Raw genomic sequence first — 27,812 nt, 5'->3', positions numbered from 1 at the left:
CGCCGTGGTCCCGCCGCTAGTGCACAGTTTCTATTACAAAGTGTCAACGGTGAAGTTTTCAATGAGTTTGGGTGATTCTGTAGAATTGTATATACACCCATCTACTTCTCTTTAATAGCACGGGATTAGTGTAAAATCATAAATATCTGTAGGTACTCACTGATTTACATAGGAATTCATATTCCAAAGGTGAAATACGTCAGGTTTATCATACATTAATGAGTGTGATTGTCTCACAGCACACAGTTCGAGTGCACTTTTCGTGACCCTGATTATTTTTCTATATGGACACGTTTATTACAGTCATTCGTTATTGCTTTTCACTACTTACCAAGATTATGAAATCAATTGTAAAATGTTGACTAAATTTCTATTGTCGAAATATTTTTAATCAAAACTAGACGCACGAATTGCAAGAATTGGCCTTATGAATTATATCCGTACTAAATAGTAGCAAAATAGAATTCAAAATCATGAACTGCACTTCCAAAATCGAGCTAGTCCCCAAACTTTCCCCGCCATCATCCATTACACAAAATAATTCTCAACCCTTGGAAAGTGTCCAATTAAGGGCAGCGTATAGTCACGTTAGAGTTGGAACTTACAGTACCGAATCTTTTCAAATGTGCAAGAACCGCCCACCAATTATTGATACATCACAGAAGTGCAAAAAGTATGTACTATTCATTAAAAGTTGGACATATATTCGGCAGCCTCGGTAGTCGATAGATATTGTATTTAAATCACAAATCACAGCAAATCTATTACATTGGAACAAGCCAATGAGTTACACTGCTCTTTGAATATAACTTAATTGGATCTAACTGATTTAAAAAACGAATTTGTGTCTGAAACATACTTGAAATGCTGTTAAACTGTTGAAGTTCTTTTAAAAAAACTGTCTGTTTCTAAAAGAATGTCATGGTATTTTTTTTTTTTTTTTAATCAGTTCAACTATGTTTTGGATGTGTAGATGTAATAAATGTTTTTTCTTTCATCAGAAACACTGGTCCAATTTTACGCCTATTAAAACGGCGTCAAACTTCTACCTACCTTTCAACGAAGTCGTGTGATAATATTTACGCTGTCAATAAAAGTTCTAATTCTCTGGATTGGCATCTTGGAAAATCTGTTAATCATCAAGGTTCGCTTTTTGAAGAATAATTGAATTCCTAAATTGGTTGTATTTACTTTTAGATTATTATCAATTTCTGTGGGTAGAATACCTACAAGATACCTTTAAGTCCTATTTACATTGCAGTTTGCAGAATATTCCTTTAAATATCTGACATGCCTTAATATTTGGTAGCATTTGCGCCAGATCTTAGCCGCTATAACTTATTAATGATAAAAAAAACCAAACAGAATATAAAAGAGTTTATTACAAGTAGAACAGGTTATTGGTCATGAGACGAAGAAAAAAGATCTATGCATAAAAAAAAATAGAGAACCTATCAGTAAGTAGAATTGTATGCAAGAAAGCTAATACTAGCTATTGTTGAATAAGTTCCCCTTAACAATATATCTGAAATACTGAATATAATTATATGCCTAAATATTTTTATATTTGAGATTTTTTGACAGGGTTCAGAGCTTCTCAAAGTAACAGCTTAGACTGGAGAATCGGAAGAACTGTTACTTCATGTTCTAATCAACTGGAATCTCAAGGTGGGACTCGTAGCGCTGAGCAACTGTCAAGAAATATCCCTTCAACACCTGGATATTTGCAAGCAACTTCAAGTGCTAAGTATGTACACTTTGTATAAGTACATGATGGCAAATTTTTTCAAAGCAGGCCAATTTAGTTAGGAACGTATATATATATAGTCAGACATCAGAAAGTGGGACTCGCGTTAGGCCACTTTACTTGAATTCCGGTGAATTTGCTGTTTGGTTATTAAACATAAATTAAAATTGACAGATTTTGTATAGATTTCATTTTAATTTTATAGATCAAAGCTTGTTTCTTTATTGAGACGTCTTTCACCACGCCTCTCAAGACCCAGTAAAAATTCAGTACAATCATCCCCCATTATCTGCCCATGGGTTCAAGTTGAGTACTCTACAAAATCAGCCGATGATGATAAAAGAGATGACTCGCAAGAAAGCGATGCAAGCTTTCAGCAGGAATTAGAAAGGAACGAACTTAGAAAAAAAATTGCTGAACACTGTGTACAGATTTGTATCTCACCGGTAAGGTTTTTCTTCATGTAGACTTGTTTTATATGGACAAGCTTTTCAATAATAAAAACAGACAACTGTCTGACGAACCTTCTTCACAGTGTTTGAATAACATAATTCACTCTTGACATTGAATTACAGACATCTGGGGCAAGCGCTGCTTGTGTCGAAGATCAACCGGCGTCTTATCCTAGCATTCGTATTGAAGGACCAGAAATCCAATGTATGTCTCATAACTCAAGAGCGTGAGTATTCTCATTTATATTTTTTCAAGTCATAAAACCTTGAAAATTTGGGTTCGTGTAATATGTTGCAGAACTTTGCTAAATAACACCTTGAAAATATTTTTTTCATTCATTTTTGTATTATTTTTTATAATTCTAATACTGGACATACGAATCATGAACATGTTATCAAAATTCGCAGTACGGAATTAGTTTGTTGTTCTTTTCAGAATCATTCCATGTTCACTAGACTTTTCTACATTCAGATGTGTTAATTTAACATTTTTAATGTATAAGTTGGTTTTTTTTTTCGCAATTTGTGGAACATATTATCTTGCATGCACAAATCGTGAGCCTGAACAATAGCAATCTTTTTTTGTACATAAAATATACCATATATAATAAATGTTTGAGAATATCTTTTGTATTATACCTCAATTTTATCCCTTGATCTCCACTGTGGCGCTACCTGCTACCCTTGGTCTGCAAATAATATACGATAGACGTTCTATACAGCATAATATTACCACCACTGCCTGAATAATTTCCGTTATTAAACTGTGATTAAAAAAAAAAAACTAATTGAATCTTAATCAAATTTAATTAATTCGTGAGTTCTAAGTAGCTTATATCTTCAGAAGATCAAAAATGTTTATAGCCTTGATATAGTTATGCAGATTATAGTAGCAACTAGCAGAAACACAATGCATGTGATATGCCTGCAGTCATGTTATTTCGTGGTATGTGTTCTGCATATAATCTAAGATTCTGGTACATTCGATCACAGCTACTTTCAAGCAGCTTCAGCGTACTCTGGCATAGGCTTGTGAGCATTCAAAATTGTGTGAAAAAAAAAACTAATAGTGATACTTGCCTACCTGTTCAGAAGCTATAATCGAACTAGCTTTTTCTAACAACAAGGTACATCACTGTTTGTAATGCTAAAAACTTACGTTGTCCTTGGGACAAAAATGGACTGATGTCAATGCATGCGCATATACCAGGTCATATTACACAAAGGCCCCATAGGGTGCTACAATGTACAAAGTGAGGGATTCTAGCATAAGAGGTCGGTATACCAAGAGTCGTGCGTTCAGTTTGGTGAGTGATTCTGACAGGTGGCGATGCAGCTCTCTGTTTAGAGCTCCATATGTGAACTTCGCATGAAATACCTAGTATGAAGTGGTGCTACTGGTCATAAGTAAAGAAACATTCTTTGTGAATCACAGTTACTCTGCTAGTTTCAAATTGAAAACAAATGAAAGGTTTATGAAGTGGGAGGTGGAGTTCTAGTTTAGGATTGTATTGTATTTCTTTTTAGAGTAGAGACTATGGATCTGCTGAAGGTAGTGCTTTAAAACAAGGCCTACATTTAACACTTTATGCTCAATGTTCCTGTTCGGAATCCTTTTCATACAGTGTAAATCAATAGGATATGTATTTTTGTAATTATATTTTTACAAAGTTGATGCTGACTTCGACTTCATTTGGATGCTATTTACTTTCAAATTGATTAGTAGTCTTGTTTTATGGCAGAACTTGCAAGATCCACAACCAGAGAAAGAGTGAATATGCATGGTCTATCTAATTCGAATCTTGAAAATTGATCATGCTGTAATTTAAATTTATAATGTTTGTAAAGTTAAAAAAAATATTTTGATCAATCCATTTTAAAACAATTATAACAAAGTTGATTTTTTTACTTTTAAGCTAGGTACTGGATTGTGAAACAAATGATCATAAATTCTTTCATGAAAGTAGTAATTAATGTTTTTTGTAATTGCTGATACTTTTAACAGTTGAAGTAACCAAGTGTAACTTTCGATTATATTCATCCAAACCAACATTGTTTCTCTCTGACTATCACTTACTTTTAAAGAATGAAGTGATTCGTCACGACATAATATTTAGCGTGATCAAGAAGTCTGCATTTATTTCTCAACATCAAGCAAACTGTGTCGTTTTATATAAATCAAAAATAGATAATGCAAGATAGGAAGTTTTTTCTAAAAGGTTTTATTCGTAGTAAGAACATACTAATGTGTAAAAGTAGCCTTTACAATAATGGTTAACATATTCGTTACAGCGACAAGTGTCAGCAGTTCTATAAACTAAACACAAATGATTGTCTTGGGGTGGTATATGAATCAATGCACCATCCTTCTGGTTAGGGTCAATATAATCTATCGTAGTATCATCTGTTGCATTCTCGGTATGAAATTGTAACAAAACATCCAGAGTGCCTGGCCTATTATCCTTCTCTTCATTATCAGATTGTGAAGTATCAGACTCTGGGTCGCTCGGTGGGTTTGACGAGTAATCTTCTGTATCCGTAGAGTCAGATTGGTGAAATGCGACGGACATCGATGCTTTCCCTACAGATTTGGTACAGTTTGCTGACGATGCCATTCTAGATATTGGCAACTTCTCTTTTCCTTTACTAGATTTACTTCCAATACTATTTTGATTTTTGCCATGTGGATTTTTGACTACTATTCTGTCTTGTGTAGCAGTTTCTTTATCAATTGTTGTACTAATGTCGTGCTTCGTGCTGAAATTAGGTTGATCATCATTTTTTGCACTCTTTGATTCGTTAGATGTGTCTTCTATTTTACCTGCTATACTTGATCCGTCTTTCAGCTCTGCTTTTAGGCTTATGTCAATTTCATCAGTTTTATGATTCTCATTATTTTCTGTTTCTGCATCCTTTTTACTGTAAGGCTGAATGACTTCTTTGTCATTGATTAACATGTAACAGCCCCGCGACCACCTCTGCAGTTCAATTTTCATTCTTGGTTTCATATGGTCGGCTTCCGGTACCAAATCCAACTCAGTGTATTGTTTAAGAAGGTGAAAAATATGGATGGACTTAAAAATATTATAGAAATTTTTCAGCACAGTGGGTAAAGTATCTTCATTGGCGATTTCGTAATTCTGTACATCAGCTGGAGTAGTTTTTTCCCACTTGATATTTTCATTCTTTACATCATCACACAATTTTTCATATATATTTTCCAGTAAAAAGTTGGGAAGGTATATGAACGAATCTTTTTCAATAGTCCTTTGAATTTTCTTAACGATTGTTGTGTACAAATAAATCTTAGAAATGTAAGACAGCAAGTCCACCTCGGTCTCATCAGGTTTAAAATATTTGTATGTTATTTCTGGTCTATGCTGTATTTCACTTTCCAACAATGGTCCATGAAACCATCCATTAATCGATATTCTCACTTTGTCTGTAGATACTACTTCAGAAACTTGATGGTACGATTTATCTGAAACTTCGAAGAAAATCAATGAGTTATACTCAGGAATTAATGAGCGCACAATGCAGTTCGGCTGTCCGTTTTCATCCGTATCGAATATATCTAGTGATCCACCATCCTGCGCAGTCCAATTTTCAGACAAATATAAAATGAAGGCGATTCTTCTATCACCCATATTATCGTCGTGACATAAAAGATAATCTGTATCAGAGTAACGTGCGCTAGATATTGATATTTTTCCACTCAAATCAATTTTCGTATTATTTTTCATCCAATCAGTCAAGTCTGATTCAAAGGTTCTGTACAATTGTACTATGCTTTCAGATTTTACGTTTGCCAGGTCTTTCGTTTGTTCAAACTGATACAAGTCCATATTTTTGCGGCAACTTTCTACGTCTTTCAATTCGTCTTTTATTTTCGAAATGAACGTATTTTCGGCTAGAACATCTGAAATTTTGCATATTCGGTACGGCTCCGTTATTATCTCTATTCTATCTGTTTTCACAGGCTTTGAGCCGTGCCAATGATTAGAAAAGATTTTTTGGAATTCCGTTGACCCCACGTGTTGCGAGATTATTGAACTTTTAAATCTTTTTGCAACAGGTTCAATTGCGTCTGTTTCTTCAACGTGTTCATGCATCTCGTTGGACATTATGTACGATACTGATTCCTTCACCACCGTATCGTCGCGCTCAGGCTCGCTTGTCTCGTGTCATTCGGTCTGGGCAAAAAAGAGGTTAACTCAGTTGCCCATGTAGTTAAGTGTTTTGAAATTGAAGTATAATCGGAATCCTCTGTACTTCAATAAAAACCAATAAGAAATGAAGAATAAATGAAACTTGACAAACAATAACTCGTCAAGTATCAATTGTTATTTATCGTCAATATTGGAATAATTTACATTCGAGGACAAAAATTACAGAACTGACTGTCCAACGGCTGTGAACAGTAATAGATCGAATTGCACGTGCTTTACGATCATGCGCAGCCGGTACTATAGATAATACTTTTTTTATCTTTCGATGTGCTGATGAGAGTACCATACAAATTTTAATCTTCCGAATATTCTTACTCCGTTTTATCGTAGCTCTATTGCTTGCTAGTATTGTTTCGTTCCCGTTATCCCGTCACTCTCGGTTGATTCCACCTTAAATTACCCATCCAGGTCGGGATCAAAAATGCAAACAACTTCGCGATGAAATATACCTTTCTTTGAGTGATTTAAGGGAACATTTACTTTTATTTACTTTTTAATAATTACTTTTATCGATTTTTATAGCTTGTTGTTCAAATATGCGGAGTTTGGCAGTCGTTAAACAACCCGCCGATTCACCTGGATAGGTGTAAAATTGCTACTGTTATTGATGTATATACATATTATACGAAAAAACGCAGCGAAACTTAAACTTGATTTTTCATAATTACATAACTGTTGTTCTTCTTGCTAACTTCATTCTGAACCATTTTTGAAAAGTCCCAACATCGCGTGAGAGTTTTACATGATATCTATAACATAATAGTTATTCATTTTGTAAACGATTTTAAAACATTTATAAATCCTTTAACGTGCAGATAGGATTTTTTAAATGTTATTCGAAATAATATTGATGTGGAAAATAAGAAATACGTAACTGTTTAAAATCGAGCTTCGATTTCGTTTCGTTTTTCCACACAGTATTAAATCACTCTAGCAATTTCATATTGATCTAGGCAGATTAATTATTTTCTGAAAGCACGCTCGGAGACTTGGCAAATTTGTTTGAAAATAATCACCCAAAGAATGATACATGGATACACTTAACGACCGAATGACATGAATTATTGGTTCCGACCCGCATCTTCGATTTGATAAGGAATCTGTCTGTAAGAATTTAAGGACAGTGCTTTTGTGTCAAGAAGTACCGCAATACGGTATGATTATAAATTATTTAGTTTTAATATCTGCTGTGAGGTATCGATATTTAATTTGTCGATATTCATCTACCATCTGATTCAAGTTTTTTGTTGTTGTTTTTACTCTATTCATTCCTATCTACAGGCCCGTCATGCTTCAGGCTCATAAAATTGTTTATTCAAGTGTACACGATCGTTATGTAGGTTGAATAGCATGACGAGTGGATACCGTTTGAAAAATAGCGCTCTCGAATGAGGTTGGCATTCGGTTTGTTAGATCGCGCGCAAGTGTCAAACCAGCAACAAAATGGCAACCGGTTTTCGTGTTTGACGGATGTGTCGGGCAGTGTTGGGCGCTACGAAAATTTGGGGCACACCCTGACCTCTAAATTGCCGGAGTATTATTCGCGAAATATTGAAATCGGTTAAGAAAGGTTGACTAGAAAACGACGAAGTAGGGTCTGGAAAAATCAGGGGACAACTTGAATGTGAGTAACGAATAAACGACTACGCCGAAAGTGAAACATTCTTTCCGTTGTAAAATGTGACATATAGCATGTATGTGAATACGTCTTTAGGTTGGATTAACCATGTGTATTGAATTATCCTCTAATTATAAGGGTGAGGTGTTTATCGGGTTAGCCGACAATTACGACGTTGGCATCGACGCATGCGACTCTATTCATTATTTTCATCCTTTGCACGACGTTTCCTCGAAAAATTCGGTCTTGTCGGAAAGATCGAGGCGTGCCACACTTACTTGGGCGCTGACAGTTCCTTAACGCTTTATATACACTGTCGTATCTTTATTTCACAATGCAGCAATGCTTGTTTAGTTTACTGTAAATATGCCTAACTGTTCATCCATGTATTTTCTTTCGCTCAATTACCATGATATCATTGATGTTAGTAACGTCTGGGGAAGTAAGCATAATTCGAATCTGAAATTGCGTAAATAATTTGTCTAATTCAAGTATTTCTCGTACCCACCTACGTCTAATTTCGTGATTTCCGGTCAGTAAACTGTTTCTCAACGTTAATCTTTAAGGCAATGTTACAATCCTGCAAACCGCAGGATTTTAGAAGGATTAATCTTACACCTGAAACATCAGTTTGAAGTTTTTATACGTTTCAATTTCCAAACAGTCTTTGAACGAATGTATAAACAGGCTTATATACCACTCTAATTGGTTTGCAAAATTTTTTTTAATAATTTTCTCCAAAAGTAGTACAAACTAATATATTTACAAGTTCGAAATGAAAGTGCGAAATTTACAATTGAAAAACTAAGAAATTGATGAAAGCGACATATTAAAATAAGAAATCACAAGTAATTGTGCAATGTAATTTTTATTCACAGTCTTGGATATGTTATTGCAAAATATTTCAAAGATGTTTAAAGTTCAATCTAATGTAGCTATCCGCTTTACTTTTCGAACATGTATTCAAGCATTTAGTAATAGTAATTGGTTTGATACACTTAATCTTGTGAAATGTTTAACACTATCTAAGTCGGATATTGATTTACGTTCTCAATTCGAATCTTTGGTGTGAGAAGTAGTATGCAATACATAAACAGGTTCCTCTGCCGCCTCTCAGGAGTTGTTATAACTGTGTAGGCGTCTGCAGTATAGAAAACTTGTGCCAGATTATTTGGCATTTGAAATAATCGTTGGAATGCATGTTCTCTGAATTGACATGAATTTTTATTACAACATCAAGGCTATTAAACATGTATTCTACAATTCGATTCATCTACTTTGCCTGGAATTCTCAATCATTCAGCTTGCAACTACGTAGAACATATGTTTTGATTTTTTTTTTCTCTTCATCGCTGGGTACCTAAAAACAACTTCCTGACCAATTTTACTTCATTTTTATGAATTTTCTGAGTATTGGAGTTTCTATCACTTTTATATTGTTAGTTTCATTAATTATTATCGTTTCATTACATCTCACTATGAAAAATCAAATCGCATTTGTTATTTGCAATGCAATTTATCTATTTTGTGAAGTCGCTCTGGGCGAACTGCATAGATGATGATGGGCGTGTAGTTTTCCTGCAGTGTCTTGCTTGGCTAACTTAGGACGCAATATCCTTTACACTATTGTATAGCTTGTATATTGTATATTGTATAGGCTATCCTTACAGTCATTTTCTTCTGTATATTCATCGTATTTCTCAAATGTAATAATGATACGTTTATTATTATCAAATTGTTTTAGCTAATTATATTTAATCTCTAAACAATACCACATATTTCAATTACTTTTTCTTCATCTACGCAACGAATTAGTATCCTACTTACACAGACATCATCATTATTTTCATTCATTTCGACAAAAGTAATTTGGATATATTCATATAATAAAAGGTTTTTTTAAGGTGGGAGACAGGCTAAATATTTTTATACACCTACATAAAATGTAAAGAATTATATTACACTCAACTGGATATGAAACGTGCAGAGAATTTTTAATGGATTGGATGTGATTGCAATATCGAATGAAGTTCTCCTTTCTTAAATTTAATATTGGCTTCTCTTATTGTGAAATATAGGTAGTAAATATGTCCTTGAACACAGCTAGGTGTACTGGCTTAGCTTCAATTTTTACGGTCTTTAATAGAACTTGTTTAATTTAATTACCAAACCTCAAAAGTGTGTTATGCTGATAACCAATGTATCTACAGATATTATCTTTGAGTCAGTGAATGCACGATGTTGAAGTTAACTGTAGGTTTTGGCCGATGTGTGCATGAATATCTTTGAGAGCTACTAATCATCATTTTCCGAGTAGGATTGCAAAGTGTTAAAGAATGTAAGATCCAAATTGCAAGAAAGACAATTTAATTAAATTTTTTCATGTGTGTTTGACAGCTGAAATCTGCAATTAATTTCAGCGTTGATATGATTCGACATTTATCCAATACAATATCACAGAATTTATTTTTATGCACCTTTTTATTTTGAATTGTAATACTGTTTAAATCACACTCTTGCTTCTTAATATGCATTCCAAATCTTGCTTCAATTGATGCCCAGTGTATGTTGATTATTACTCTTTGCACTAACAAAGAGTTGATCATTTATTTAATTGATGGTGTCCAGTAGTCCTGAAAGTCTTTGAGGTTCTGAAAATGTCATTAAATTTTTCTTGTGCAGGAAATATCCCATTTTGAAGCTTTCCTGCGAATGATCTATTTATTTGTAATTTCTGAGTAACTGTTCGCAAAGAGTGAATTTCTGCTTCAAATCGCGTTTTTTTGTTGTTCCCTACTAACAGGTTGTAGTAGAAATAATGTATATGACGTACATCATGCCGCTATTGTACAGTGCCCTCTGCATTCGTGTATCTTTATTTCTCTTGAATGACGTTGAATTTGCTACAGATCTTTTACTGGACACTATGTTAATGCCGAAAAAGTTTTTTTTGCTAATTCAGAATAAATTGTAGCTATTATGGTAATTTATAATCCATTCAATATAATTATTCATTAAGAGTACAATACATAAAGTGAAGGTGGTACACTTTGAATTCTTTTAATATTATTTAAATTGCTACCAAAGCATAAACTGTACAGATTTGCTTTGAAGTCTTTGATGATTTTTAGGACGGTGTATCAAAAATTTTATCGCTGTTATTAAAGAAGATTGATTGACCAAAAATCGATACCTTCTGTTAATTTAATTACGACGTAGTCGTTCATTGGATACCTATCAAATTAATATATTCGTAAGCTCAGAAAACCTTAAGAAATACAGAAATAGAAAATAGTGAAATTATAAACAAAAGTTTATTGTTAGATATTGATGCTTCATTTCAAATTTCTTCAAACTATTTTTTACAAATACAATCAAACTTTTTTTTTTATTATGTCAGTGTAGTTAAATATATAATTTTACAACATTATTCCAACATGTTGTTTATAATCAAAAAATGCCAATATTGAATTGAATACTCAGAAAAAAAAATCTTTTTCAATGACTGTAAAAAATAATCCACCAGAATCTACTAGATTTTTTTACCATTTCGAAGAGATTGAAAATGAAACATCGATATCTAAGCTTTTGTTTGCTTTGGCAGTATTTTCTATTTTTGTATTTTTACAGATTTTTTTTTGCTCACGAATATAAGAATTTCTAGATACTCAATGGGTTACTCTTCATTAAATTTATGAAAAGTACTGATTTTAGGCCAACGAACCTCCTTAATTTGGCATGAAATAGAGTCTATTGTTAGTGCAACCGATAAGTACTGGATATAATTGTACAACTGAGAAGATATTGCAGGCTTTGGCAATGGTGGCGATATAGATTTTGTTCCAGCACTTGAGTTTGCCTGTTGATTATTGAAAAGACTCGTTTTCTCAACTTAGGCTCTGCTTATAATAACGTAAGCTTAACACTCTGGATGTGTTACATTCCCATCGAAACTTTTATTCACATGTGTGTACAGATTTGTATTTATGTCAAAATGGGTGATATGTTATACTTTTGGTTATACTCAATAGATCAACTGCCTATTTATTTCAAATGAATTTCGCAAAGACATACCATTCTATACTGTGATGTGAAGTTTTTGTTTTAAAATTAACGTTTTATGTGTTGTTGTAAACATAAATATGTGATTATTTTTTTATGCACCATTTGTGGATCAACTTAGCAATTTTTCCCACACTTTTATCCAGACATTTACCTGAGGAGAAATGGTGTACAGCACATTTCAATTTCCTAAACATCTCAACACATTTCGCCATGCCACATCATGAAACTCATTCCAAAATTTTACAAATTCGTGCAATATTCGAAACAAAAAACTATAAGTCTTCAAGAATGTCTGCAAATTAGCCAAAATCTTCCTGCAATATTGCTTATCCTCTCCAAAAATCTTGTAATAAAACTTGCCTGTTGTACACCAAATCTCTCTTATGATTCACCCCTCACTTTCACCTGTACGATTAACATAAGTTACGCCTATAGTACTTTTAGCTGTATCGTATTTAGTTTTGAATTGGAATGCTGTATAATAATTATAATTTTGTATAATGCACAGTAAATTAGAAATATCCAGCACTGATTCTTCTCTAATTAAGATTATTAACTCAAAATTGTTTGACAACTCTAAACAATTTTTATAGTCTTTAGTGACGGCTTGTAATGTAAGTAATTATAGTGTAGTTATTATCGATAAACTATTAGCATGGAAGCACTGCCTTTGAAATGAATATTTCAGCCTTGAAGCCTCATTTATAGTATAGAGTATATCGTAGTTAAGAGTAGTACCTACTTAATAAAAGATTAATCATCATTTAAGCATGCAAACTATTTCACGTTATTGAAATGTACTATTTTACAAAATGTACTTCTAGTTCTAATCTTTATTTGCTATTGCTGGATGCCATTAACGACACCTGAATGTTGCAACTTTGATATCCAAATACTGCGCACAATTAATATCATATCTGCTCTATTTTAATTGAATTGTCTAATCAATTATTATCTATTACGGAATACAGATACAGCAAGTAGGTACTTTCATAAGTAGTTGAATTGTCGAATTGCGAACAATTCAAAGTTATGTACCAAGTTTGGCGTTATTTACTTTGAAATCACTGATAAATTTCATAAGGTTAATTATATTGGTTGCAGTCTAAACAAACGCAAGCACATGTACCATTGACAAATTCAATGTAAGTCATCATTCAGTTTTTTTAAACTCAGAAGATTAGAATCAATGTACAAAAGGTGCTCTATCAATTTTATATTTGTTGAAATTGATGGGCATGTGTCGACAATAACTTCACTGACATTATCAATAATAAGGCAGTATTTAAAAAAATTAAATCTCATTGCATATTTATCTGCTGAAGAGTCTTTTTACCGAAGTAGTTATCCAGAATAGGATATCTTTAGACCGGTCTAGAAGGGGCTCCTGGTAAGTGACACTGGAGCTAATCCTAGGTGTCTATATATAAATGCAAATAAACTACCCCAACTTCTGAATTCCTTCCTTGCTGACTATCTCTGCGGTACTTTCTACTGCGTTGAAAGACCAAGCATTTACAATGTCTGACACGAAAGAGAAATAATATCAATTACATTCAATTAATGAAAATTTCGTATTGGCAATATTTTTCTGTAACTTTTCTTTCGTTCTACAAACATTGGATGGTGGTTAAAAATTCGGATGAGTCTTGGAAAACGTTATGAAATTTTTTATAGAATCGTGGATTATGAAGGATAGTTTCCTGAAATGGTGTCATTGTTTTGCATTATCTCTTGTCTCATTTATTAGGACTACTAATAATTAATTTTTGAAACCTGTTTTCGCATTTTGTCAACATTAGTGAAGAGCGTATTGGTATTGAATGCTTGATATGAGTGTTCGTGTAAAAGTATCTTGTACTTTAATTCAGAGTTGCATTTTCAGATAGAGTTGATTATTCGTAATAATATATGTAGTAAGTTAATCTTTCAATAATTTATGTAGAGTGTTTTTTTTAAGTGAAACCAGGTTTTATTTCGAGATCTATTATTTAAATAACAGTAACAAGTCATTAGAATTACATACATGGATATAGTCTTCAAATCTGAGTCACACGCATCTTTCTTTCATTCTAAGAACAGTTGTATATACATGGAAACGCACCACAGATTTTTTAGTGTTCTTAAAATATCCAGGGGAACCCTGTTCCCAGTTTAAAGAGAGAGAGAGAGTTGATATGTTGGGAATTGGGATTGTCTGCATACCATGTCAGTCTTCCCTCACCAGTCGGGTTAATAACGTGTATCGTTACGCATTGTTTTTTAACGTTGCTAAAAATTACGTTCAACGTAAAAGTGGCCACCCTGTGAATGACCAGAGCTTTCGCAACTATCGTTTCTTTAATTCGTTTAATCTAGGAAAAACAAAAAAATTAGCTTGCAATTGAAAAATTAGAGTATTTCTGATATTGATATACATATAATAATTTGGAGATCTAATTACATTAACAAGGAATAATTCGAATGAATCATGCCTTTAAAAATTGAAAGTGGTAGTTATACAGTAAATGAAGTGGGAAAAAAAAATCTGTCTAAGTTTTTGCCATGGAAACATTGGCGACGAAGGTACCAAGCACAATTAAAGTTTGTATTAATTTTATTTACGGTATGCGCGGTTTATCCTGCTTTTATTGAACAGAATTAATATATTTCAAACTCCGAACCTGGGAAAACAGAAGCATTGTGACAAGATGAATACTTTGGAAATGAAACTATTGATAGTTTAACTACTTCTCAAATTTTGAAGAATTTATTAGATCCCAGTTAGTATACCCACAATCATTTGTATTTTATTGTAAATTGTAAACCAAAATTGTACAGCTGATAAATATGTTACTTTTTTACTTCGATGCACGAAGTTGGGCAATATGAACATTTATTTTCCTTTGACGCAAAACAATTTTCAATACAATGAAGCAATTTGTATAGACTTAGTCAATGCTGGTGAGAATGAAAAAAATATTACTATTAATATGGATATGGCTATTCGTACGGAAGCACTTGTCATGTTTGCATCAGTAATTGCTTTATTTTGCACTTATCTATGGCTGTGCATCATTCTGTATTAATTTTGATGAATGTTGAAACTACTTAGCTACACAGCCAATACTTGAAATTCATGCTATGAATGTATTGCAACCACATATTTGAAATACGTAAACAAGTGATATCCTATTAATATATTTATGCTTTTAAAACAACGTCCATTTTTATACTTTGTTATCATCCATGTAAAAACATCGGAGTGATAATAATTTAGTGATTTTACACGAACAAAACAGATATTTTCATTTTCAATATCAGCTTTGTCAAAATGGTGTTTGATCATTTACATTTCACGGCGATCGAAAGGTACAGGATTTTGAGAATACTTGGACATGGAATGGACAAATTCGAAATTAGTATTGATTCAACTATAAGTGCATACATTTGAAGCATGAATTGTACTCAATCTGATTTTCAGTTTTATGATAGTTTTCTTGTTTTATTTTTAACTATTGTGAAAACAATCATAGTGTTGACAACGCTCGTGGAAACCATCGTAACACAGTGGTTCACAGTGAAGTGGCAGGTCTGGAAAGTAAAACATCGAGGGAAGACTGTGCCGGTGAAGTGGTGCCAGGCGGAGGAAACACCAGGACCACCCTTCGCCTCAGGCCACTGTCCCTCGCAGTTCAGCCCTTGCATTATCATCAACTCAGCTCTGAGGTCACCAATAAACATCTCAATATGACTAGTCAAGAGAGTATTGGCAGTTGTAGTCTCGACGTGGATACATCTGCATCTGACCGATCAGGTTCGGCTCTCGATTGAGTATCTCGGAATGTCCTGGAGTTCGAAAATCATAACTATCTAAAGTACCTGCTGCTATTGCCCGTCTTATTATGGTTGAAAATTATGTTTTAATATATTGCTCAAGGCGTTTACGTTTTTCTAGTGAATTTAACTAACGTATTTACCGTATCATTATGCGTAATTGTTGAGAATTTATGTTTTCATGTGGAAGTATATATTGTGAAGCCCATAGCAATTCTTTAACTACTTTTGCATTGGAAATCTGCGATATATTTTTTTGCATGTTGTGCGTACTGTGTTTAGTTTTGGAATATTGATTCTTACCTTCATGTGTATTTTACAATAGCAAGTTTCAAGAGAAATTGAGGAAGGATTGTTTTTGATCGAATATAGTTTGAAAGTCATGCAATTCGTCAAATTTTTCTGTCAAGTTGATTTTTGTTATGCGAAACATATATGAAATATTTAATTGCAATTTAAATCATCATCGATGGAAATAAATGACTATGCATGTTTCAACTCATGTAGGTGTATTGAAAACGAGTAATTTTAATTATGCTACCACTGTTTTGTTGACTTCTATCTTTTATCTTTTTTGTGGCTCCCAAGAAAAATAAGTATTGCCAATAAATGGTGTAATATATTCAAAATAGCTTTATTAGAAGTAATAGATCAGTATTCTTTTGATGATTTGTAACGGATATTGTAAAACACTTTGAAGGTCATACAATTCAGTGTAAAATTTATTCGAACAACAAAGTTATCAGAGCAAGGCTTAGAAAGTTGAACTTAAATTAATTGATTTGAATATCATTGAGAAAATCGAAATTGGACAATTAAATAATAGTAACTTTCGTACAAAAAACGGATTATGAATGTAATCTTGTTAAATAGCAGAATAACTAAGGTTTCTTTATGTGAATTTGTTGTACTAAATTTTTTTTCTGTTTCGAAACAAGAATTTCTGCTGACGAATAGAACTTCAATTAACTTGAGTTCAACTTTGTAAACACTGATTCTTTTTTGTTTGCGTAACGTTTCCACTGAACTGCATAGTCTAATAATCATTGATTGTATGATTTTTTATTGTTTCGTCACTCCTGTATTCATTATTTTTTAATACCACAGCATAACCGTCAGATAAATGATTACACCTATTTTGATAAGATTACTTGTTGGATTATAGAGCATAGTTACAAATTTGGAGAATTATATAAATTTTCAATCTTTATTCAACCCGAACATATATTCGAAACTTTATTTATCTAATCACGGTCACAATATTCTTACGTAAAATATCAAAACTAGTCAGAAGGAATCCTACTTTAAAAAGTCAGCCATAATCAGTCATATCTTGCATCTGAATTTTGCTTTTATTAGATTGCGTCCATTAAAAATCCTTCATAACAAAAAGGAAACGCTGTATAATCATCCACACTGTGTGTCGCGATTTTGAATATGAATACCATAAAACCATTTAATATATTAAGGGGCGGCAGAGGGGAAAAGGGAGAGGGAGCTTACCCTACAAGTGTACCGATAAATGGTAATGGCTGTGAAAGCTTGCCAACTCTTCAAAAATTCCATCAAAATCAAATTCTATAAGTAATTAATTTCTGTCAATTGAAAAAGTCATTCTAGTGACATCAGACATTTTGTAAATTATTTTTCATACTTCCTGTATTGCTGTAATTGCAGTCACGGTGTTCTAATCTAAGAAATTAATGGCAGGTATTTTTTCATATCATTATGATTGGGGTGCTGAATATTGTTATTTGACAGATAATACAGTTATAACAATTATGATACACATTTTGAAGGATGAAGAAAGTTCCATCTGTTTACTATTTGAACCAATCTAGTAAGCTGATTGTAACTAGCTTAGTATATTCCTAGAATAGTACTTTTGCCTGACTTGTGCCAAGCCAAGTCAACTTTACTTGCTTTCATTGTATTGCAAGTGTATAGCTTGCTGATGTGATCCCAGGCTATTCCTGTGTCTGCGGCAACGTTGTTAAGTACGCATTCACATCTAGCTAATCCAGATTATTGTCTCTGTGCGGCCTGTGCGGTGGATTTAATCAAACAATAGTATTTAAATATTTCACATAACACGTAGACTGTTAACCATTTTACAATTTTAATACAAAAGGTGTTTAAACTTTTCGAACATTCCCTGTATTGTATTTTTCTGCCATCTTCCTTTGAGTGGCTTTTTAGGTGGGTCACATTGTTGGACAATATTCTCCAATTGTTTTGCATGAATTTATGACTAATTGTGTTCGTACATTGTTGACAATTTTTCCTCGATCCTCAGCGATAGAATCAATGAAATTAATTTATTTCATACTAGACACGGTGATTCTATTGAATATGGTGTTTCACTATTAGTGATACTTTGAAGCGTAAAAAATGGGGAGGATGGCTTCACGTTTTAATTCAGTTTGTTGTAAAAAAATCATATAAAGAATTCTTAATGAGCGATTTTTTGGAAAGACTTTATAGATCATTGTGATAAATTTTCAGATTGGGATCTAAAGAATTGTGGAACGATGTACCAAAATTAATATCTTTGTAGAGAAGTCCAGAACAGTGTTTCTAACAATTCCTTGGTTCGGATTTATAATATTCATTTAGTAGAAAATCTAAAGTATGAAGCAAACTTAAACTGAATTCGACTCTCAAACGAGGAGCCCTTCTATAATTTTCTTGAAAATGACTAATTATTTTCTAGTAATTTATATGAACTTGAACGACTGAATAATTTGATTTAAAATTTCTTTTTACAGATACTGCAGTAGGTTCTATCTCTGATAAAACCTTACACAGTCTGAGCTTTTCTTGTAACGGTGAACTCACTCCGTCTCCCGACATCTTACCAAACGGTAAAGAAGAATCAATACAACAAATAAATTTTGACGCAAACAAAGAAAACATAAGTAATATTCACCATGACAGCTCAGAACCAGAACAGCTGACAGCCAAAAAACCATCATACTTGGGTCTTGCCTGTAGCATAAGTGGTTATTCTGGTATCACAAGATACGATAGCAAATTACGAGAAGGATTCAGATCTCGAGATACGAGTCCTGGCAGCAGACTCATAACAAGGGATACAAGTCCTGCAGGCTTCAGGTATATCTACACAAACAATACATTTTTTGAAATGACGGACAAACAATGTGAAATTTCTTATACTAATAAGTGTGGGAAAAATTTTCACTTTGAATTTTGGAATTTTAATTTCTAGGCTATTAAACATCTTTAAAAAATATTTATGTGGATCGTGTCCATCTGTCCTTGAATTGAAGATCTGTTAAAGTCAATTTTGTACATTACACTTCATTCTTCCCTTTGCATATATTTTTCTATCCATCAAACTTAGAATTATCAGCTTCAAACTGTGTACCATCTTCTATGAATTTTAATGACAAATTTTATAAAACTGTACGGACAGTATTTTTTATTGATAGTGTAGTTACTACAAAACTATTCTTACTAACTTCAATTAAATTCTATAAAGGCTTAGAATACATAAATCTTGGTTTCTAAAAATCTCTTAACAGTTGGCAGCCTAACTGTTTCTAAGAAAACTAGCTAATGCAAGTAAACCTGCATAAAAACACCAAATCATTCGTCATTAACAATCTTAATATCATTTTTCGTATTTTCGATTATTAATAACATATGTTACAAATATGAACGATGTTCGAACGACGTAGATAATTTTTTTTTTCAATGCACTGCAAAGTGTAATTATAGTAATTGTAGATTCATTCGGGCGTTTGGTGATGCCATTACATTGATTTAAGCAATTACACTCTTATTCAACAAGGGTTTTGAAGTCGAAACGCTGGCGGGTTTTTAAAATTATATCGTCTATTGCAAACGAATCAAAAATGGCAAAATAATTTTTATACTCATGAAATATTTCAAAATCGAATTTTAGGATTTGAACACAAGTATTTGTTGCTAGTCCAAAATTTTAAAGAAAGAGCTGTTTCCAGGCAACCTGAATGAAAATATGTTCCGTATACTATGCACGACTTTACAGGGATTTGAAAAGGAACTTTGGTCCATTTAAAGCTGTTCTTACTTCATAGAACGAAAATACTCAAGGCGGCTGCAATCGAGTCAAGTTTGAATATGATGTAAAAAGTATAGGATTATAATGAAGCTCATTTACGGAATGCTGCATACATATAGAATATTATAAACAAGTATATAATAGAAAGTACATAATCATTTTGTGAAATTGTTAATTGATTGGATAGATCCAGTGAAAACCTGAGCCTACCAAGTCATCAACCCTCGAAAAGTTTGTCGATTTCTCCACTCGCAATGGAGCGTCAAAATGGTTTCTCCAATGGTGTCAGAGAAGAATATAAGATCCATACGTTCGTTGAGACTAGAAATACCGTAAGCACCTGTGAAAGCTTTAGCGAAGTTGACAAAGGCGTACCTTTGCACACAACATTCGCTGATATAAGCCCAGTGCACGGTAATCCGGACATATCACCTATAAAAAAAAGCCCAGGAATGGTTAGAGTCGTCGCATTTAGTCAACAAAATAAAAGTTTCATGTCAAACGTTACGGATTCTTCACCGAAGTCCACGAGTTTCAATGGTGAGTATGATCCGGTAGTTTCTTTATTGCGTTTTAAGGATGTTGGTTACCTAGAGCAAGGTAGTTGAAAATCGGCCCAATTTACAAGTGATGTTGATATGTTACCAAACCAAGCTCAAACCTAGATCTTATGATATACATCGAGAAAAATTTCATTTATTACATATACTAAAAAATTTTTGTAAAATGAATTTTTTTGTAATGACGGTTTGAATTTCGGTCACTACTGCAAGTCACTATTTATTGTAATTCTTACAGCATTAAATCTGTTCCTTTACTGACATTACATATTGTACTGACATCAAATTATTGCAATAGTTACAAAAACATATGGCGCAAGTGACCATAATCAGTAAAAATGAAAGCGAATACTAGATCTTCTAGTTGTAGCTGCAAAATTCGTTATAATTTTCTACCCAGAACTATATTTTTCACTTTTCTTAAAAAATGAAAATAGTTTTTGATCTGTATACTAACCACAATTAGAAATTCTCAGTATAGGCATGGATAAAAATTTTGGTTTCAATTCAAAATCAATAGTTGAAAAGGATTCAATTAAACATAAAACCGTCGCAACTGTCGAACCTATGTTCCTAAAGTCCCGCATGAAGTTTTGAACAATTTTTTTGACACCACTTCAAAATGAACAATAGAAATATAAATAAAGGTGTGAGCTTACAGGTTTTACAAATCTAATAGCACTTGGAATCGGTCCTCGGTTTTCCCTGCAACAATCAAACTACTCTATTCTAATCTCCGGTAGATAACTATGTTTCATAAAATGTGATGTAAAAGCATAAACTAATAATTTTGTGGTTCAATTTCCAGTTACAAATACTTCAATGACAGAGATGAGCATGACTAATGGTTCGTCTGTGGAAACAGAAAATCATACATTCAATTCATCGTTTAGTAGTGAAAAGTCTTTCATCCAACAACGAGTGGAACGATTATATGGTCCTGGTGCATTGGCACAAGGATTTTTCTTCAAACGAAGTCCCAGTAAATTGAATAACAGTGATTGCTTCTTGAATAAGTCATTGAATAACAACAACGATGTTTCAACCGATGACGTCAAGGAGGAAGAATCATTAAAATCTCTTCCAGTTTTAAGACATCTTAGACCTGAATTCCGGGCTCAATTACCAGTTGTTAGCCCTAGGAAACCGACTGATGGTAGCGAACAAGTAATCAAATCGTTACAAAGGTGATTATAAATATTCAGTAAGCAACGTTTCTCAGAAATTTTACGTTAACACAAGTAATTGTAAATCCATGTACTACTGAAAGATTTGGCACTGCTGAATTTATTATGGCAATCAGGCAACATATTTCATTGCACTGATATTTTGTATTTGTTTAATAGAGTAACTTCGTCCGTTCAAAGAAATGAGCAGAAAAGTAAAGCTGTCTCAAGTACGATAGATCTGAATAAATGTACAGCTAGAAATGAATCTATCGCCAACTCAAAGCAAAGTATGACCAGCGTAACAAATATTCCTGACCATCAGCCAGCTGCATTGGAAGTAGTCTTACCTGTTTTGGAGCCAAGCGCAAGTTCACATAATATAGCAAAGCATGTTCAAGAGACAGAAAAGGTAGCTGAAGAGAAAGATGGTCATTATTTTATAGAGGTAAGAAGAAACCCAACTTTCGATTGTCAATTGGTTGTTTCAGCGATAACATATTTTATACTCTTGTAATTTATTTTTTCATTCTTAACTCAAAATTTCCCATCTTCCTATTAAAAATGAAGATCTCTGGACAATTTCAAAGTTGCATTGATCTATGCCTAATATGTTCTAGATATTGAAGGCAGAAACAGAAAGGTTATTGTCTTTAGCAGCATCTGCAGAAGCTGAACTGGCAGGTGGTGATCCAAGTGTACTTCCGGAGGAGGCAGCTGGCAAGTTGAGATCAGCTGCTGGCAAAGCTCGGCTATTAGCGACTCAAAAAATGCAACAATTTGAAGGACTCTGCCAAAAGAATATTGTAAGTATTTATGTTGGCATAGTTTCTTAAAAAAACGTTCATTATCTTTCGGTTTACGTCAATATTTTATTTTATCCTAGCTAATAAAAATATGTTTCTACTTAATTGATAGAAAACCTTAATTTAGAGTGTCGAGGTAAATCAGATAAAATCGTTCAAAATTAAGTGATGATTATTGGAAATCGTTTGTTTGAAAATGGCAATACAAATGAGCTAATTTGCGATGAATTTAAATACAAGTAAATCTGTATCGATTCTGCTGGTATTTGTAGAATGTATATAGTTTGTATTTTTTTCATATGTGGAAAGAAATTTATTAATTTTTTAAATGTGCTTTTTGTATTCAGAATTCCTCGCACATTTCATGCTACATTTTCATTTGTATAGAACCAAATACCTGGGGAAGAATTTCCGACTACCAACGAAGATTTAGCAGGCTTCTGGGATATGGTGATGCTACAAGTTATTCAAGTCAATGAACTTTTCGATCAGATTCGAAGACTGAAAAACTCAGAGTGGAAAGAAGTATGTATAATTTTTCATTCCATCTAGTGTCAATGAAATGGTTAATTAGTGGGGATGACAATTTTAATGATAATCAAACAGGCACAAAGACTATATATAAAATAGACAAAGTATATCCGAAGAAAGATTTTCAGAAATGCCGTTACAACGATGCCCGAAAGATGAATTACTTCATTTATTAAGCCGTGATTCCAAGTTATTAGAACATGTTCAAAATTTAAAAAGCCTTAGTTTAAATCAATTACTAATTAAACGTTATCTGAATTTCGAATCTTGAATCCAATTTTCGGGTTCATCAACAATAGGATACATTGATTATAATTTCTGATGAAATATAGAAGCAATATTGAAACACGTGTGTCCATTTTGGCTGAAAGAGTTTACTCTTCTTGTTCTGTGAAAAGTGCCCCTTTTCAAACCTGAATGAACTTTGTCACCATAAAATCACAAACCGAATAAAGCAAAATCGTTTCAGAATTAGTTGATACTGTACCATTTTAAACTCAAATTGATTCAAATTGAGATATTTTGCGGTAATTTGGTATTATAGTGCAAAAAACTTTATGCAGCCAATCTTTGAAACAATTAGTGTGATACCATTGGGAGCCAACAAACCGTATTACTTTTTCTCGGGGCGACATTGAAATATCAACTGAAAGTAATGTCCGTTTCAAATTGTTGAGAACTAGAAAAAACAATGATGAATTCAACAGAAATTGTCCAGCAGAATATGAACCGAATTTGAAAACTCCCAAGAATAGACGTAAATAACTTGTTAAATATTGTCTGAAACCTTGTTCATTCTTTTACTTTGAGTAATTTTTTTCTGGAAGGAAAGTAGTTGCACGGATCTTCATCAAAAGTTACAAAATGATACTAGTAGGAAGCTTTGTCTAATAATTGAAATCAAATTACTGGTTCAAAATGTATGTAGAACTAGTTTATTTTTTATAAATTTTAACTTTTTTTAACACTAATATTTTACAATAATGAACATTTTTCTCTCAGGTTATTCCAGATTCAAAGGCAATTACATCCTTACCACAAAATGGGAGCAGCACGAAGCGTCGTGTCAATGTCACGAATAAAGCAAAATCAACTGTAAGTAGTGAAGCAAATCGCAAAGCTCGGGAAGCTCGCGAACAAGCTAGACGGCAAATGATAGAAGAACGAAGACGAGCAATGCGTTCGCAGGCCCAAAATAAGGATCAGAGCGATGCGGATTCTGTCAAAATTTTCGTTCCAGAAACGTAACGGTGAACTGGCGTGAAAATGAAACGCAAATGAAATAAATAACGGCACTTTTTACACTGTTTTAGATTAAATGTATTCAAACGACTACTTACACAGCTTGCTAATGCTACGACGAACATTACAATTCTAGTATAAACTGCATTCGCATCTAAAACTGTAACATTTTATAACAGTATTAAATTTCATCAAATGTTGAAGATTCGAAAAAATTTTAAGTTTTACGATCAGAGAGGATTTACTGACAAAAAGCGTATTTTAATATTTTTATTGTTCCAGGCGAGAATGTATTTTTTGAATATTTGTTATTGTATTATGGGTTGAAAAAAAAAGATTGCAGAAACTCAAACATCAGTTATAGTAAATGCATAGTTTTAGTATCAGGTTGTGTCCGTTTAGTCAATCCTTTCGTGCAGATTGTGTCATGCGTCTTTTTCCAAGATGGGTGAGTGAGAATGAAACAATATATGACTGCGAGCCGAGGTCGAATGAAAGAATACTTCCTTACTGCGCGTTTTCTTTCACGACTGAAATAAATTAAAATCGAAACATAAGGTAACTTTCGGATGTACAGTTCTCAGATGTGATAATTTGTTGCGATTTATAAAAATCTAACGTGAATCAATGTGTGGCACTAGTGTTATAACATATTTTTCATTATTATCATTAGCAGCATGGTAAGTTCTATTTTTTCGCGTAGGCAGACTTTTTGTAAGAAAACTTAAATTAATTATTGATATTAGGTACTCTAGCTATTTAAATTTTTTCTATTGCGAGCCTAATGATTACTTAGTAACTTATAAATAGTAAATTGTAAAAACGAAAACACAACAAAAAAACACTAGGAATAAAATTTAATTGATTTTGCGTAACTTGTATAATATTCTTGTAATTAAATCATACTTTGGTGCAAAGTTACATGTTATGTATATACTTATGTTATAAATAATTTAAATACACATGGCTTTGCTTGTAAATGGTAAATTTAAAAATCGTTTTGGTGTTGAAAACGGCAGAAGATTCCAACTGTTATAAATAATTGTGTCGGCTCTTCACGTTAATGTGGAATATTTGCAATATTTCATATTTGTCGTGTTTATTATATGCTAAACTTCTTGAAGCAGAGTACTTTCTTATAATATTATTTTATACTCTTTTCTCTTTACATTATGTTAAAAATCCGTCGAATTAATATGTAGTCTAACAAATTTTGCAAAAACTGACCTCTAATAGTTAAGGATTGAATTCATGGGCAACCGAATATTTACATTAATGCATCCCTCAGTGCAGACATATATCTACGTATGATAAATGTTCGTTTCGATTCGGAATATCCAGGAGTCAAAGTTTTTCCTACAATTAACGTAAATCTTTGCGAACAGCGCGAATAGTAAAACTTCAGACATCGGTGATTCAGTAAGTTTATAGCTCAGACTTTTTTTTTAGTGTCAACGGAGCGAAAAACCAATCGCTAGATCCAAATTCGGACTCGAAATGATTATTTTTCGAAATTCCCAAGGTAGATACACACTGTGATTTTTAAACTCTGTTGGGTCATTCGAAATATTCTATATGCATGCGTTGTAGCAAACAATATCTAGATTCGAAGAATCAGTTCCTATAGCTATTCATACATGTGCTAAAAAGTATTTCCATGCAAAAGTCCTTAGATTAAATGAAAAAATTACATATGATGAATGAATTTAAAATTAAGGCCCTAGTCTAGTCATATAAATAGGTGCGTATAGAAACACAAATATAGATTTGTGATGTCTGAGATAGAAAAATTTGTATTTGAATTTACCATCGCATCATTCACAGGTCCTTCCGTTTTAACGACTATTTGTAACATGCCAAAATTTGAAGATCAAAGCCACGAAGCTTATAGGAAATTAATTGAAGATGTATGATCGAGGTACTTGACAAAAACAAAAATTGACGAGCGATTTGTACTTACTAAAACATAACTTTGTGGTGAGACTATGCATTTTTATAAGTAATGAAAGAAAAACAAAAATCAAGTATTAGTGCTGAATCACGTGACGAATTTGTCGACTGACATCACGACCGTATGTTTGTGTTTGTATTAAAGAAAACTGCACTAGGTCCTTAAATCTCCAAAGATTAATGATGCGTTAAAAGTTTCAAAGCTCTAAAATTAAAATTAAACATCTTATTTCAGGGATTGTTAGTTTTCCTAATGAAATAATGCGTTACCATCACATATGTAATTAAAAGTCCGCCGCATCATGCCTCAATGCCTTAATAAACAGAAAGATAATTGCATAACTTAATAAATGGGTGAAATTCTACTAGAATCTCGTTTAAAAATACTGTGGTAATGAGGTCACGGCAGGTCAGAAACGTTGACTCGAAATACACTTTTTACCCAAGAATACTAAGTTATTTATATTTAATAAAATTTTGTATATTTACATCGTTAATTATCAATTACGTTCATTAAAATATCGATACTTTGATATGCTTGAACACATAGTGAAGCCGATACCGAATCATTAGTTCTCTTCCCTTCACGCATCCAGGTGGTGAAATCACAACACACAAATTTGTTGTGATTTTGTATTTGTTTTCAAAGGGTTATTTATATTTTCACCTTAATTACATTTTGGGTTCTTGCAACTTTTAATGGTTTACATTTTTACCAGATATTATTATTGCGTTTGAAGCAGTTGATTAATCTATCGAAAATCCATTGAAATCAATACATTTTGCCATACGATTTTCTGATTCTACTCTGCGATTATTTTTTTTTTAGCCTTAAGTTTTTTGTAATTGTAAATGCATGACATCATGACATTTTATGCAACGCGCCATCAAAATTACACATTCATAAACAATGTTATTTTCTCAAGAATGAGTGCAACGTTAATTTGAATTAGTGAATTACTGAAATTTTAATAATTCATAAATATTGCGTCCTGCAATTGGGGCTTTTTGATACTTTAATAGTAATTTATATTCAGATATACCTGATTTTATTCAAGTGTTTATCATTTTATTCAGTATCCATCTTTTGTACTGAATATGTGTGAAAAAAGGAACACATTCAGCAGATGAAAATAGTATAAAAAAGTAAATAATTCAGCTTCGTGATAATTTCTTCTGGATAAAAATTTGGTGACAGACATTGCACACATTCTTCATTCGTCTGATATACTCACATCGTTTATTATTATTTATGCCACATTTTATTGAAAAGCGTATTATTTGTATTGTCGGGATGACTTTGGTTGAATAAAGTATTGACACGAGGGGAAAAATCATAAATAATGAAAGCAGCATAATAAATTATCATATTGCTCTTGCTGCATGGATGAGTTTTCATTTTTCGTTAATTCTTTAAGCCAAATAGATTGAGGTCCAACTATATCCGCGTGTCTTGCCATGCTCAACTATAATTTCGCATTGCCATATCAAACAAATTTCAACGCGACTACTTCGATATCGGAGAGATAAATGGGAAATAATTTTCACACAAGAAAAACTGTCG

At 32.8% G+C, this 27,812-nt stretch overlaps 3 protein-coding genes across 5 annotated transcripts in view; 2 read left to right on the top strand and 1 right to left on the bottom strand.

Moving 5' to 3' along the window:
- The window catches only part of LOC124181471 (heparan-sulfate 6-O-sulfotransferase 1), a 520,983-nt gene that overhangs the window by 256,734 nt on the left and 236,437 nt on the right, over window positions 1–27,812 (top strand). The gene's annotated exons all lie outside the window — the stretch shown is intronic.
- LOC124181452 lies at window positions 24–27,800 on the top strand. 3 transcript variants are annotated; one of them, XM_046568044.1, is made up of 13 exons: window positions 24–673; window positions 1,002–1,144; window positions 1,585–1,747; window positions 1,953–2,193; window positions 2,323–2,426; window positions 15,627–15,907; window positions 18,696–19,041; window positions 20,181–20,533; window positions 21,362–21,740; window positions 21,900–22,167; window positions 22,340–22,525; window positions 22,913–23,050; window positions 24,059–27,800. In XM_046568044.1, the coding sequence occupies exons 1-13, from the start codon at window positions 474–476 to the stop codon at window positions 24,302–24,304; spliced, it is 3,048 nt and encodes a 1,015-aa protein (XP_046424000.1). In that variant the 5' UTR covers window positions 24–473; the 3' UTR covers window positions 24,305–27,800. The 3 variants fall into 3 exon arrangements, with proteins under 3 accessions (XP_046424000.1, XP_046423998.1, XP_046424001.1); XM_046568042.1 differs by having other exon boundaries at window positions 1,573–1,747; XM_046568045.1 differs by lacking the exons at window positions 1,953–2,193; window positions 15,627–15,907 and having other exon boundaries at window positions 1,573–1,747.
- On the bottom strand, window positions 4,417–6,643 carry LOC124181459 (prolyl 3-hydroxylase OGFOD1). The gene has a single exon (XM_046568060.1). It carries the CDS (start codon window positions 6,321–6,323, stop codon window positions 4,422–4,424), a length of 1,902 nt encoding a protein of 633 aa, XP_046424016.1. The 5' UTR covers window positions 6,324–6,643; the 3' UTR covers window positions 4,417–4,421.

This window comes from Neodiprion fabricii, chromosome 4, assembly GCF_021155785.1.
Source record: "Neodiprion fabricii isolate iyNeoFabr1 chromosome 4, iyNeoFabr1.1, whole genome shotgun sequence".
Taxonomy (NCBI): domain Eukaryota; kingdom Metazoa; phylum Arthropoda; class Insecta; order Hymenoptera; family Diprionidae; genus Neodiprion; species Neodiprion fabricii.
The sequence above is the reverse complement of the archived record's forward strand: the minus strand, read 5'-3'. Positions and strand labels throughout refer to the sequence as shown.